Source organism: Sander lucioperca, chromosome 24 (genome assembly GCF_008315115.2).
Source record: "Sander lucioperca isolate FBNREF2018 chromosome 24, SLUC_FBN_1.2, whole genome shotgun sequence".
Taxonomy (NCBI): domain Eukaryota; kingdom Metazoa; phylum Chordata; class Actinopteri; order Perciformes; family Percidae; genus Sander; species Sander lucioperca.
This window is the reverse complement of record NC_050196.1, coordinates 13,518,301-13,533,989: the sequence shown is the minus strand read 5'-3', so window position 1 is coordinate 13,533,989 and position 15,689 is coordinate 13,518,301. Positions and strand designations below refer to the sequence as shown.

At 41.6% G+C, this 15,689-nt stretch overlaps 2 protein-coding genes and 1 pseudogene across 4 annotated transcripts; 1 reads left to right on the top strand and 2 right to left on the bottom strand.

The window, feature by feature from the left end:
- On the top strand, positions 1–1,487 carry LOC116044702 (annotated as a pseudogene).
- A 49-nt stretch (positions 1,488–1,536) lies between these two features.
- LOC116044598 (multidrug resistance-associated protein 4-like) lies at positions 1,537–6,218 on the bottom strand. Its single transcript, XM_031291924.2, has 7 exons — positions 5,910–6,218; positions 5,170–5,325; positions 4,775–4,864; positions 4,511–4,683; positions 2,506–2,611; positions 1,864–1,998; positions 1,537–1,785 (listed from the first exon to the last, which is right to left on the bottom strand). Exons 1-7 carry the CDS (start codon positions 6,099–6,101, stop codon positions 1,759–1,761), a joined length of 879 nt encoding a protein of 292 aa, XP_031147784.1. The 5' UTR covers positions 6,102–6,218; the 3' UTR covers positions 1,537–1,758.
- A 2,670-nt stretch (positions 6,219–8,888) lies between these two features.
- timmdc1 (translocase of inner mitochondrial membrane domain containing 1) lies at positions 8,889–15,686 on the bottom strand. 3 transcript variants are annotated; one of them, XM_031291920.2, is made up of 8 exons: positions 15,429–15,686; positions 13,457–13,797; positions 12,818–12,983; positions 12,350–12,438; positions 11,619–11,686; positions 11,241–11,319; positions 9,544–9,654; positions 8,889–9,412 (listed from the first exon to the last, which is right to left on the bottom strand). In XM_031291920.2, exons 2-8 carry the CDS (start codon positions 13,774–13,776, stop codon positions 9,262–9,264), a joined length of 984 nt encoding a protein of 327 aa, XP_031147780.1. In that variant the 5' UTR covers positions 13,777–13,797; positions 15,429–15,686; the 3' UTR covers positions 8,889–9,261. The 3 variants fall into 3 exon arrangements, with proteins under 3 accessions (XP_031147780.1, XP_031147781.1, XP_031147782.1); XM_031291921.2 differs by having other exon boundaries at positions 13,457–13,802; positions 15,435–15,648; XM_031291922.2 differs by lacking the exon at positions 15,429–15,686 and adding an exon at positions 14,865–15,109.
- Between the last annotated feature and the right edge of the window lie 3 nt (positions 15,687–15,689).

Below are 15,689 nucleotides of genomic sequence, written 5' to 3'. Positions count from 1 at the left end.
TGATGTGTAATCATCATACATGAAGGGGTGAAGGTTCGTCATCGTGACGTAGCTTGTATACAAGGAAGTGGATTGTGAGTGTGCTGGCTAACACTTTCTGGCTAGCTACGTAGCTTTAATTTACAGCTTTTATGCAGCAAGTTAGCGGCACTTCTAGCGGTAAATCTGACTCAAGCGTTTAAACAGCAACACCGTGTACAAGTCTACCAACAACACAGAACTCGTTAAGTCACTTACTAAATGGAGAGCCAGGAGCACGTGCAGGTGTATAGCGAGTCTGGTAACTGAAGAGAACATGTCTGCAAGTTATCCCACACCAGTTTACCGTCACACAGGAAGAGGAGACTTCCGAGATGTTTATGAGCCGGCGGAGGACTCCGTTATTGGTTGACGCCCTGGAGAAAGACGCAGACAGGCTGCAGCTGATGACGTCAAGCACAGCTTTGTGGTTTTCCTGATTGGGTCATATATTCCCTTTAGCTCACCTGAACATCACTTCTGGATGTTTAAATGTGTTCTGCTGTTTGTAGCCCATGTGTGTGTCTGGAGAAGGCCTGTGGCTCAGGAGTGCTGTCAGCTTTTCTTGCATCAGTGGTTGGACCTTCAGCTCTATATACTGTATACTGTATATCAGAATCAGATTTATTGGCTATTGGATTTATACTTACATACACAAGGAATTTTACTTCGGTAGGTGTTAACAGTCTCTATATATTCAACGAATAGACATGTAGTAGTAGAATATACCAAACCTATCAGTAGACACATACAGTATCTCACAAAAGTGAGTACACCCCTCACATTTTAGTAAATATTTCATTATATCTTTTAATGGGACAACACTGAAGAAATTACACTTTGCTACAATGTAAAGTATTAAGTGTACAGCTTGTATAACAGTGTAAATGAGCTGTCCCCACAAAATAACTCAACACACAGCCATTAATGTCTAAACTGCTGGCAACTAAAATGAGTACACCCCTATGTTTTCCCATAGAGGCAGGCAGGTTTTTATTTTTAAAGGCCAGTTATTTCATGGATCCAGGATACTATGCATCCTGATAAAGTTCCCTTGGCCTTTGGAATTAAAATAGCCCCACATCATCACATACCCTTGATGAGCCACACCTGAGTCTAGGGCTGTGCTCGACTGAAGAAATTCTTAGTCGACTAACACTCATTCAATTATATCGACTAATCGATTAGTTGATTTAATCGACAGATCTGTAAATCTGAGTTTCTCCGCAACGTGTCATGCAAAAGCACCACTTTAATTCTTGTGTTTACCAGAGATGTGCTCGTACGTTTCTTGGAAATAAGTCATTCAGCACGAAAAAAGCATAAAACATGACTAATCGACTAAAGAAATCTTAGTTGACTAAGACCAAAACGACCGATTAGTCGACTAATCTACTAAGAGGGGGCAGCCCTACCTGAGTCCACTCTTCCTGATTGCCCTTCTCTTCCTACTTAAGGGCTGGAGCTGAGCAGTTCGCACAGCCAGCAGGGTCTGTCTTTGGTTGGGTTTGTCTTTGGGTTCTGTTTTCCATACACTCACCTTTATGCATGCACTCACTACACTACTGATACTACTGAAATACGTGTTTCATCCTATTTTATAGTTATATTTAATTTGGGTTAAATAAATTGGTTTTAATTTAATAATATGCAGTCTTCTTGTGTGAGTGTGATGGAAGGCCTCCAGTGCTCAGAGACTACTTACATCTGGAGTCTCTTATACAGCAGGTACCGCTGGCCTCAGGCTGTCAAGACTTCTTTGTTGCCCTTGAACGTGTAAAAAAGTATCCCATTAGTAAAAACAAGTTAAAAAAAAAAAGTTTAAATGGGGCCTTTTCATCTCACCCGTCTGGCTGACTCCAGCAGGGCTGCTGCCTCGACCTGACCCGTCTGTTGCACCATCTTGTAGAGAGCACTCTCTTTGTTTTGCAGCAGAGTGAAGGGACGGTCTAACTCCTGGATGGTACCATTGTCCAGAACCTTAAAGCAGGATAAAGGCCCACAACAACCATTAATCACCAAATCTGTTCGTATCTGTCTCAGTGGCACTGAGTGCGGACAGTGAACATACTCAGCCACGCATGGAGTACGTTAAGTTACAGTACTGCTTCACAAAAACAAAATCAGAACATGAAGACCATATGCAAATTAAATTAAAAAAAAATAAAAATAACCAAAGCGCTTCTGTGGTTTTTTGATAGCCACGCGTGCATTTAATGCACATGGCCATGAAAGAACGTAAATGTTTTATGGAACGCTCTACTTCATTCACTAGTTTCATAACTACCATGTAGTCATCATGTCCATCCTGCTTGTGGATGCAGCTGATCTTCACTATCTTAAAAGATATGTTTTCCTGTAGCAAGCAGACACTAAATGTATTTAATTAATTATATTTTGATAATAGTTGAGCTACAACAAAACACGATGCTTATCTTTATATGTACATTAGAAGTATATTACACTGAAGCAGAAGAGAGGACTCACCAGTATTCGGTCGCTGTCTATGATGGTGTTGAGGCGATGAGCGATAGTAAGCACTGTGCATTCTCTGAACTTGTCACGTACAGTTTTCTGGATCAGTCCATCTGTCCTGCAGAGACAAGGAAATGACAAAAAACTAACTAAGCAATTATCCAATAGATCAAATGGGAGAAGTATGTTTACCAAAACTCTTTAAGCTTGAAAACCTACTCAATCCCTGGGGGCTATTGCACAAAAGTAGAATTTATAAATCCAGGATAACCGATAAACCTATTTCTAATCAGTGTGTATCCTGGCTAGGTGTGTTTCACGAAGGCCAGGCTGAGGAGGAGCAACTAGGTCGAGCCAGGATGAAGTAATTTGGATAGATGCGCGTTCACGGGTTTCTATGACAGTCCGCGAGGTCGATCGCAGATTTACTGATGCTTAAATGGAGAATGCCAGTTGTGCATACTTTACAGTGAGCAGCAGCTTCTTATGGAAGTATGATAACATGAAACACATTATTTGTAAAAAAAAAACAAAAACAAAAACAGAAACAGCCGCTGTAATGAAACAGCGAGAGAAAGCGTGACAGGCAATCGCAGACCGACTGAATGTGTAAGCAGCCCCAAAAACACACATTTACTGTACTGACCACTGCTCTGAAACCGTCAAAATTATACCATTCAAGGAGTTAGGCTAATTATTTGCACAAATGAACAGTTGTACTCTGTGCCTTAAAAGTGAGCAGAAGATGATGTTACTCAGGAAATGTACCATGGAGATCAATTACAACCACTAATCTACAATGCTAGAATATCATATATATATATATATATATGCCAAAAAACTGTCTCTCATGGGCTAAAATATAAATGTTATAAGTAACACATTTCCACTGCTCGCTTTTCAGGCAAAGTGTACAACTGACTCCTTGAATGGTTTCAGTTAAGAGCAGTATTTTGTGGTTTTTTAGTTATTTTTTCTTCTTTACATATATGCTTTGCTTCCTCGTAGGCCTATATACGGACATAGAAAAGAAAGACACTCAAGAAATTGGACTCTGAAATCTAGAAACTATAAAGATAATGACGTTATAAATATCATACACACTGTAAACATGACTATCACAGCGTATTCATTAGTTATTTCCCCCCCATCAAAATATAAGGTCAAAAACCATTGGGGTGTCCTCTCCCTGTTGTACAGTAGCCTCCATATACTATTATAATACTACAATAATGTTACTGGTCCAGTGAACTTATACTATAATTAGTGAGGATTGTACAATTAGGATTAGTTTTTATGATTGTACAATACTCCCAAATTATAGTCCCAGTTTATTTTAATTAAAAGTTACAGTTTACACACATTGTGTGCCAAGAATGCCAAATAAAATGCACATGATCCTTTGTTAAATACAAAAAGAAATAAATCAAGTAAAATGAGTATTGGTCTCTGACCAGTCTGCCATTGTTAGAACCACTAACACGTGTATAGCACTTTATATATTGCCCTTCATCACTGACTTAATTTAAAACACATTTGCAAGCTTTTTCTAATTATCTCAACAACTGGCGTTATATATTCATCAAACTTCTAACAACAATATGAACAGCAGTTTTCATACAGCAATATAACAGTAACAATGACAGTCACATGAATAATTATAAAAATAATTGTCACAATGTTAAGATAATACTTTATATATATTATAAAGTTTTTTTATTATATAACTATAATTTAATGCAGACTAATAATAAGGTACAACCACTGCTGAGTGAACAGAAAAGGCCCCAGGATTAATAAATCCTGGCTGTTAGCCTGGTCAGGAGCAGGCTAGCTGCACAGACTAAATCTCCATGGTAATTTAGGTGCCTCTGCTTTTGTGCAACCAAGTCAAGGCTAAATGCATCCAGGATGACTGGAATATCCCGGCTTAATCCCTTATTCTGGTTTTGTGCAATACCCCTCTCAATTGAGCTGCATGTGTATATTGTGTGTAGTATTTTTGTGTCAGCAGTACCTGGGGTCCACGTTGGCTGTGGCCTTGTCGATGACGAGGATGCGGTTCTTCCTGAGGATGGCTCTGGCCAGACACACCAGCTGCCTCTGGCCAACGCTGAAGTTGGAGCCCGACTCGGCCAGAACCGTCTCCAACTTCCCCGGCAGCTCCTCCACCACAGACTTCAGCTGCACCTGTAGGGAACACGGAGTGAGTTTTTCCCTGACTCATGTGACAACATGAGCTACAAATTCAACTTTTGAAGTGTGCTGATTGGATACTAGCCTCCTCCAGAGACTTCCACAGGTCTTCATCAGTGTGCTGGTTGAAAGGGTCCAAGTTCTTCCTAACTGTGTCAGTAAACAGCATTGGGTCCTAAGGTCAGGTCAGACAGAAACTTGGTTAGATTCAGCACAACCACAAGCTTTCATTCCAAAGTGGGAAAACATCACATTTAAATCTAAATTCAGCAACTCAAAACAAAAGCTTACATGGTTAAAAAAAAGATTTTTTTTAATTTCGCACTGTTAACTACATTAAATAAGCAGGAATTACTGATATAGCCCAAATAGAACAATGAAGTGGCGACAGAAAGCAGAACTGTTTCCATTTTATTTATTGAATTTCCAAGTTTAGAAACTTTTTAGACTACATTACGTGATGCCATTAGAGGAGTTTACCTGAGGAATGATGGAGCTCTTCTGGCGCAGATCGTGGAGGCCAATGTCAGAGGTCAGAACACCATCGATGTAGATCATCCCCTGAGGCTCGGCCAGGCGGAAGAGAGCTGAGACCAGAGAGCTTTTCCCAGCACCTGTTCTACCCACAATACCAACCTGACACAGAGGAGAGAAGAAAGACTATAGCCCCTTTCAAACAAAGAATGTCTGCTGTTATGCTGGTTTTGTTTATTCACATAGAACCAAGCAATCCACCGTGTAAACCTGACCCACAAACTGCTAATTTTTTTGCATTATGGTGGCACAATTGTGAATAGAGAGAAGGACAGACACGGCCGCAGCGCCAGCGTGTGTGGGTGATGGAGAGAGCGAGTGGAAGAGAAGGTGGACTCTTGCATGCAATGTTTCTGTAGGTTATTGATAATTTTGGCTACTCGAAACGCTGCTTTTTCACTTTTAGACTTGCCTGTGGGTCGACTTGCATGTCATACTGCACGTAGTCCCGCCATGTTGGCTTTCCCTTTCACATAGACGCGGTTTGGCGCCGTTACGGCCCTGTGACACTCTACACTGCCAGCTTAAAGGCACAAGTCTGTGCCCCCATCCCATTTATGTAACTTCCACACAGCCGGTGAGGCAGATTAAAGGCGCAGCAGTACAGCCTCGACCATGCTGTGTGAAAGGGGCTCATAACTGATCGTCTGCAGACTGTGGCTGTAGGCCAAACAGAGATGTGTTACCTTCTCATTGGGTTGGAAGGTGGCGCTGATGTCTTTTAGGACTGGTAGTCCATTGCTGCTGTAGGAGAAGTTCAACCGGTTAAAGATCACAAGGCCTTTGTTGGGCCATTCGGGAAGAGGGCGTTGTTGGGTGGTCCAGGGTGCCTTGCTCTCCAGTTCAGTGTACTCCACCACTCTCTCCACTGACGTCATCTGAAGAGAGTGTCTTTCCAATTAGCTAATTATGCTTCCTTGTGTTCTCACACCTTCAGTCTGTTTCTATCATTTGAGTCAACTGTTTAATATACTCAGCAAAAAAAGAAACGTCCTGTCACTTTCAACTGCTTTTATATTTTAAGCAAACTTAACATATGCAAATATTTGCATGAACATTAAAATATTTAAAGGGGTGATTGAATGACTATATAGGGTATTTCACACTGTTCCTTAAGGTCTCCTAATAGGGTATGTAACATTGGTTGGGCTGAAAATTGCCCGAATGCTATTTTATTAGGCCCTTAACTACCCTGTGAATATGGCTATTTGGAACAAGAGCTTTTCTTCCAAATATGGTATGCGCATTAATATTTAGATGAGCTGCGCGCTGATTGGTTTGAGCGAACCCCATAGAAACACATTGGAGACGAGACAGCAAGTCTCATATTTCAGACACTGCAAAGTTATACATTGTTTGTCGTGCTATTTCGTTATTAAATTCACTTCTGAGACTAAGTGAGAAATCAACTATATAAAGCTCAAATATGGGCCGTTTTACGAAAATTGATGGCTAATTGCAAATTTGGTAAGACGTGTCGGACTTTAGCTAGGAGCTCCACACAGTCTGACGAGAAAGCGGCAACCTCCATACCCAGTGAAAGTCACCGTTTCCCTGGGTACTGGAATACTCGGGGCTCTGTGGGGCTCTGCGGAGCTGGCTGGCTGCCAGCTGCTGGCATAACTAGAGTAGCTATATTTACAGTTTGAATTTCGTCACGCCACTTATATAACGTCTACCTCAAGGTCTTATGAAGCTAACAATGGTGTTCGATTTCAATTTAATGATTTTTTGTGAATTTCAGAGGAATTCTAAGAGGAGGCTAGCTAGCTCTCATTGATAGAGCTCCATCCAGCCGCAGGCTCCATCAATGAGACTCGCGGACAAGAGGCGTTTATTTCCCCGATCGTTTGTTTAAATAACTCAACACATTATAATTACACACATTATAAGATTAACTGGAACCTACGGTAAGAGATTGCTGGCGTAACAAGCTCGCTGACCGCGCTCTCACTCACACACACCGGCCATTTAGCAGGAAGAGGGGAGCTGCAGGCCCTGGAGCTGTCAGGGCAGTGGCGTTTGGTAGTCCATCAACCCAAAAAACGGTGACTTTGCGCGGGTATGGAGTGCCGTGGGCTGCCAGCCGTGACGGAGTTCCATCTACCTCACAGCAGGCCGGGGTCTGTGAAGGAAGGCAGGCCGGGCGGCGAGGCAGCAACACAGGCAGCACCACAGGCAGTACCGGCCGCTGAACTCCGACACACAGTCGGACAAAATTTGCAATTAGCCATCAATTTTCATAAAACGGCCCATAATTGACCTCTACATAGTTGATTTCTCGCATAAAAAAGTCTCAGAAGTGAATTTAGTGGTAAAATAGCAGATGAACAACGTATACAATTTCTGAGATCTGTGAGACCTATTCAGAAGACTACCTGACCTCAGGTCAGTGGTGTAGCCTATGTAATGTGTGGGCGTGACAAAGGAAAAGACTGGAGCCAAATGAGGAGGAGCTGCCGAGTTGACGTCAACTCGGCGGCTCGTTGAGATTTGCCCGTTTTCAGAGGCAGTCTCAAATTGTGAGATTTGCAGAGGAAAGAGGTGTCAATGGGATTTTGAGGTTCTATATATGTCCTAGTTACCCACTAAACTGTCATTCAACTATGACAAGGTAAAATCGGTTTTGCATTCAATCCCATTAAAAGAGACTGGACCTCTTACAGGAGAGAGAGGAAATAGCTATGATCATATTATGTCAGTTAGAATTTAATTCTGTCTGGTCAGATAGTATGTTATTGAAAACTGAGATGAATGTAGCATCATGTATAGTGTATTTGTTCTCCTTTTTATTTAGGGTAAATTTGCAGTTTCACAAAGCCACCAACAGAGGGAACTAAGAGCCAATTTTAAAACGTTAATGCTCAGATAGCGGTCATCCCTTCCCATCTTGTGTGGAGAGAATGACTACAGTATTACATTACAGTACATAATCCCACACGTTTACAAGTTGCCAGTGAAGCCCAGTTTCAAAAGTGTTTAGACATCGCATTAACATTTTGTATTGTATTAGAGTGTTTTAATAAAAGGTTACATGTCCTAAAACTCTACAGTGAGAATGTGGAAGTGCTGCAGCTTGGTCATGATGGGATGGGACCAGTGTCCATTTAAGCAAACCCGTTTTAAAGGATCATCAATGGTTTAACTAAAACTGCTATTCAACAATAGACATTTTTACAGGTGTTTCATAACTCAACGATGCTGGGACACAGCCAACAGACAATTAAAATTTTCTAAACCTTACCGCCAGGGTCTACCTGCAATAGTTCAAAGCTTGCCATCTTCATCATTTCTACTGGCTGTCCATCTGCATGTCAGCAGTGACTGCTGCATCCTGGGCCCCAGCTGTTGCTGTGTCACATCTTGTTTACACCAGGGACCAAGGCTATGTTTGACCTAGTTGCTAAAAAGCCCAAGAGGCAAAGCACACTACACACAACACAGACATGGGGAAAAGAAACAAGCCATTTTGTAATAGACATGAATTCCCATTTGTTGTTTGGTGTCAAAAAAAATAGGTGTGTTAAACATAATGAGCAAACATCAGTAACTACTACAATAACTTACAATGAGAAGAAAGGTCAGGTCTTGGCAGGCCAGCTTAAGTGCTAAGCTAATACACTTTGGCGGTTTTGTGAAAATGTTTGGTTTTAATGAAAGGGGCATTTTGTTAAATTTTTAATTGTTTATTCTTAAGGAGACAATACTGAAGGACACAAGCACACTAAAAACATGAGCTGAGGTGATTTTGAAAGCTAGAGGAAACATTACTTAAATATAGGACAGTGTATTTCTTTGAGGTTAAGGATTTTTGATCAGGTCGTATCCCTTACAATGGCAACTTTGTGATTTTTGACAGGTATTATTGGTACATATTGACAGGTACAACAGTGTCTTTTAATTCTGATGCGAAGCAGTTTTCATTCAGTTAGAAAGAAGATGTGGAGTCCAGGCAAAGAAGTGACCCATTTATCCTCCCAGTTGTGTGAAGTCCCACCTTCAATGTCCAACAGATGACAGGCAGTGAGGCAGCTCCTGTCATTGGCTGTGTGAGTCCTGAGTCACATCCTCATTCTGTGGTAAACTAAGCAGTTCCTGGATCCTTTGCATGTCCTTATTGGTTTCCTCTGCTTGAGAGCTGACATTCAGCTCTCCAATCAAATCATCTGTCAACTGCAGACGGGCCGTCCTTATGATTTAAAAGGAAAAAAAAGGAGAGTGACTGGTGAGCAACAAGACATCAGGATAACAACCACTTACATCGTGAATGTAAATTTGGGTTTGTGTTAATTATTATTAAAATCTTGTAATATATCTCACCATTCTGAGAGTCTGAGCTCGTAAAGTTCTCTGCGCTCTCGCCTCCTCCTCTCTCTGGCAGTTTCTCCTGATATTGACTGCATGCTAATGATCAAAGCACCAGTGGGAATCCTGAGCAGAAGTTACCTTATGTTATTGTAAATATCATAAACATATTTAGAACATGTTTAATTGCTTTATAGTGTATTTTTGCATTAGAACACAAAACAGAAAATCCATTGTGACAGCACAGTTGTTACTACCTGCATAGTCTAGCACTGCCAGACCTATGTCCACAGCGCTGTGTCGGCGCTGGAGTATAGTCTGGCTGCATCCCCTATCTATTCTGGGATAGGGGAAAAATGCTCTGGCTTGTTTGTATTTCTTTAAACCTATCATAACCATTCTGGGCAGCCTGATAGCGGAGATAGCGAGAGGGGAGGGACATCTGGTGTTTGGATGTCAGGCTTTATCCCAGCAATGTTGAGCCAGACTAGTACCTGCACAACAGATGCATCAGCTACTGTAATGTTTGAAACTATCCCGTTGACACTTTACTGGACACACCAACACTGGGGAAACTTGGTATATAATAGATCCCTAAAACACTTCCTGCTATTGTATCATTGATTTTTAACACACCTAGCTGTCACATGTAAGTTTGTCAAAGCTTTAATTGCATAACCCTTCCAAGGTGTCTGTCATCTGCCTCATTGTAATAAGTTAATGCCAAATTTCCCCTTAGCGGTGTCTTACAAAACCACGCCCTCCTCTGCCCCCCCCCTACCCCACTCAAACCTTCCAGTCACACCTCTGCCATGTGCCCGGACAAGAAGATGATTCTTGGGTGAGATCTGGAGCGTGATGTGCTTTTCCGATTAGCTGCCTGCTTTCATTTCATCCCCTTTTGCCCCGGCTGCACCTGGCATAGCCAGGGCTGGGGCTGTTTGCACACATGAAATGCTCCAGGTGGCTGGTCACTCAAGCAGACAGTGAGATGAGGAGGAAATAGAGTATGGAGCAAACAGGAGAACAGACTAGGGCTGAGCCAACACGGAGCTGATGATCACAGAGACAATCCAAACCAGCCCCCTCAGTCTGTTACACCATCAAACACCTGACCCTCAATCTCCATTAAACAATAAAATTCAAATCTGCTCTTGGCTCTGTGCACTCAGCTGAAAGCGGCCAGAGGAAGGAGTGAACAGTGGGACAGAGAGGAGAGAGGGTTGAGAGAGGAGATGGAGTGAAGCATAAGTCCAGATCAGACCACGGTAGATGGAGATGAGAGGCTGGAATAACAGAGATGGCATAAATGGAGAGGGGCAGCTGCTGCCTTGGCCTGCCTCCTTGCTTTAGTACCCAAAACATGGCCCTCTGCAGTGCACATGAGTCCCTCTGGCACCATGAACAGAGTTAGGGGTGGGGGTGGGGGGTTCAGCTGGGCGACAGAGGGTTGCTGGGAGGGGCGCAGCTGGCTGCCAGAGTGCTCACTGCTGTCAAGCACACAGGCATGAACACACACAAGCATGAGCAACTATTCATGTCTGTTAAAAAATGAATGCATAGCAGATTCTGATAATGAAAATCAATTCTGAGGATCGAAATGCTTCAGGGTAGAAACTAGATAAGTTACTGTAACAAGTTGATGTGTTGGGACGGTTTGGGTAATCAATAAATATGAAAGGACAATTGTGTGAAGCAGAAGCCAACCTTACCCCAACACTGCTCCAATGATTGTCCCTGCCACCAGCCCTCCCAGGCCCAGGTTTAGTCTGAAAAGGCCTCCAGTCACAGCTACACACACACACACACACACACACACACACACACTATCATCATGCATAACTCAATGTGTGTGAAATTCGACAGTACAGGCCGACAGTACACAGCAACAACAGAAGTGAATGGTGGATGCTAAGTACAAAACATAAATTTGTACAGAACAACCCCCAGATGGAGATGTGTTGAGATGTGTGAATGTGAAGCAGCCATGTTGTGACACAGCAAGTGCGCTCAGTTCGCTATCCCAGGATAAATAAAAGATTTTAAAAAAATAGGTGTGATCAGGCCCTGTTGAAGCCCATGTGACTTACCTCCAGCTGCAGCATAATGGCTGAGGGAATATTTGTCTCGGTACACAGACAGCCCTGTGCTGACAGTACTAGAGAAGGAAGTGAACAGACAGACAGATGAGGGAAAGACGGTTAGACTGAAACCAAAAGATTTAAGGGGGATGATCATTGGAAATAAAAATATAATTAATACATTCTCTAATATAAATACTATTCTGCTAATCTGTATTACTGCAGATAAATTACTGTTAGAGCTAAAAACTAAAACACTAAAACACACAAAGTTGTTGCCACAGAGCTTGTTTCACTCTTCTCTCAAATCAGGGCTTAAAACGTGTTGCCACTTTTATAAAGTTAAACTTGGGACTTTATATTTATATCTTGCACTTGCACTGCACTGTCATTTTTAGTATACGGTTTGGTTTGTCTTATTCTATTTTGACTTATTTATATATTCGGTTTTAAAAAATACCATGTATGCATCTTTTTATATTGCCTTGCATTTCCCTTATATGTTCTCCGAATGCCTTTCTGTCTTTTGCACTTTGAATTGCATTGTGGTTGAAAGGTGCTATACAAATAAACATTGGGTTGACTTCAGTTGCGCTTGGCTTAGAGGAAAGTTGCTGAATCTAATGCAGCTTATTTGTTATATTCCTCCTTTGTAAACATTTTCCTTTATTTAGTTTATTGTCTCAAATATAACTGTAAACCTAATGATATGGTCTGGAATAACCAATTTGTTTGCTTACTTGAACAAGGTGACAAAAGCAGCCACTCGCCAGCTCCATCTCCATCCATATCTCACGAAACCCCTGATTGCTGCATTATGAGCTGAGCGCTGATTTAGACAGAAAGGACACAATCATAAGGTTGCTGCTGTGTTATTACCATGATGCTATAACATTAGAGGGTAACATTATCTATTAAAGTTTTCCCAGTAGTGCAGTAATTTTCTACTGAAACTTGATCAAGTGTTAGGGTGTCACAATTTACAGCACTTGGAATTATCATTTTCAACACTATCACTAATCAATACTAACTGATCAGTGTCCAATCTAATTGTTTTGAGAAAAAGTTACTCAAACTTCACTCTTATATTGTGATCTTGAGTGATTGCACCTTTGTCGCAGATTTTCCCTAAATCCTCTGCCAATACTGTTATTCAACTACAGGGTTAACGGCACATGCACAGCCATATACTTTCACTTTCCACTCACCACTGCTTCCACTCGGCTAGTATAGATTTCCGCCTGGCTGACTTGGATATACCTCTGCCTGGCATGGCGAGCTGCTGGCAGGCCTCCGTAGAGCAAGCCTGCTAGCGCTGCAACTACACCGCTCTTTATCACGTTCGTCAGCTCCTCTGGGTACCTCTGTGTCGCACTACAGGGAGACAAGAGCCATACATCTTTTGATAACCAACTCTGTGCCACTTATTCCTCATCTTTAGATACAGTAAAACTGCACTGTCAACTACGGTAACTGCCAAAATCACCTAAGAAATTGTGGAGGGACTGAACAGCTTAAGTAATGCAGCAGACATGTGTTAGTTCAATACTATATTTGAGTATATGCAAAGTTTTAAAAATTGGTGTATTATGGTACAGGAGTGGTTGTTTTTGAAAGAAATACCCATATTTACATATTTTTACACAATTTTACATAATGAAACAGTCATGTTCAATGCATTCAAGTCTGTGGTCTTGTAATTGTACCCTTTCTCTCACCCAAACAGCAACACAAACAAAATGAATGCAGAAAGGAGGACAAACTATTGTCTTTTAACAGTGTTAATAAAACTTTTAAGAGAGCAAGGAAATAGAGGTGAAAAACAAGAAGAAATCAAAAATACGAACTCTTTGTCAAAGAGATCCTTGATACGGTCCCATCCTGTGTCTGGGAATTCTGGCTTGCCTATGTTGCTTGGCATTGTGCTGGGAGAGGGGATGGGTGCAGAAGCAGGACTGGTGGTGGAGGAGGAAGAAGAGGGCATACGTTCAGGCTGGGCAGCAGCCACATCAGCTGCGTGGACCCTGGGGAGCAGGAAGCAGAAGGAAGGAGGCCTGGCACTCTGGATGAGGCCCTGCAGTAGGCCGGTGCTCAGTGTGCCCCGAGGGGCTAAATCTGCCCGTCGTCTCTGCAGGGTGAAGCCAGTTCTGGGCTGCTCTGGATTCATCACGCTTCAGCTGGCATTAGGCTGCAGCAGAGGCAGAAACACATGGCCATGGGTTGGGATGTTGCACCCTCTGCCTCATCTTCAGCTTCATCCTCAAAATAAACAGCCTTAAGGCAAATGCAGTCCTGGCAAGACTAAACAGGCTGTCAAACTCAGCAGATGTTAAGTGGTGCAGTCCTATCAAAACACACTGGGCACACAAGCAGACTTTCTGAGGAAAAATTCTTTGACTTCAAAATGCGTCACTGATGTTTCAATGAACTGCTGGGACCCTCAGATCCTCTGAGCAGGGTCTGTTGGCTGCCTGGTTCAGGGTCAAAGATCAATACAATCTCTAAGACTCAGGAAATACCACTCAAAAATATATATAACTGATATCTGCCCTCTGTTGTAAGAAATTACTAAAGAGAAACATTTTTTTAGGTTTTTGGTTATGCAAATATATGTATAATGAAAATTATTTTTATCTGGAGTGACATAAAGGTGACGATAAGGGACTAAAGCGCATGTATGTGTGTGTAGGCTTTTTGTCTATATCTATCTATCTATCTATCTATCTATCAATCAATCAATCAATCTATCTATCGATCTATCTATCTATACACACACACATTTTTTCTCTCTTCAGTGGGACCCTGTAATAGTTCCGCAATATGTTTGTTATCTATCCGTTTATGTTCATTGGAGTAAAAAGCTGAAGTATGCTTCCATGACGTGTATCCTGAAACCAAAAGTGTGTGCCATGTACCAAGCCTGTGAAAAACATAAAAACATTTTAGTCCACGCTTTGTTTCATTTCTATTTTTATTTATCCTGCTTTATGTCCTTATTAGTTGTGTCAATGTAAGGATCCCTGAATGTAATGTACACCAACATTGCTGCTTGCAGCTTCACAAATGTGAACAATTGTTTGCTTTTGTTTTATATCATTTTAAAATGCAATACATTGAATGGTCAAGTAAGTAACTAGCTAGCAATTTTTCTGACAGCGTTGGGCTGTTAACTTGAAATGTACATTTGTCAATACCCGTGTCACCTAATAAAATATATTTCTAATTGACTAAATATTTGAAAGATAAACAACTTACGAAAATAAAGTCACATGCAGCCCGGCTAATGTGTTGGAAGGTGTCTTGTACAGCGTGTTCACTTACTGACTTTTCCCTCAATTAGCTTGATATGGTACAGCTGTGTCAGGTCAATCTTACTTTCCAATGCCGTTAGCTAGGCTAAAATCTCACAACTTCCCTATGACAAAACACCTAACGTTAGCTAACTACCTAACATTAGAATGGCTCATGAAACGTAACATTAAGGTTTTAATTTCCGTCGTCTGTTAACATACGTGCAGTTTAGTGTCACAAATTCCCCATACAATGTCCTTAATTAATTATGAACCTGCTAAACCACCTGTGCTACCCTAACCCTACCCTGTCTCAAATAAGACCCTCATCATTTGGGACGCTCAGTTTTTGGAAAATAATTTGAGACACTAAACTGCACGTAAACCCTGTTAACATGCCTTGGTCGATTAAAAACTACAAGAGAAACGTAAATCATATCATGCATGTCCGATAGTGGGAGCCTTTAACACTTAACGTTAGCATCATAGCTTGGCATGCTATAAGTTTCTGTCGTTGGAAGCATCTTACCTGCAAAAAGCGCAGAATTTCTCAACAATTTACTGTTTGTTTTATAAGGTAACGCAACCCTGGTTAATGCACGTTCAATCTAAATATTGTCCACATTGCTTTTTTCCATAATTGTCCTTCTGTTGTTTGTTTCTGAACGGTGACTTTCACACAAGCTGCCGGTGTTGTTCCGACCTTTGACCTCTGCCAGAGTATACAGCGTCACAAACCAAATGGGAAAACAGCGTCCCCTTCGGTGGAGGACTGAACACTGTGTTGCAT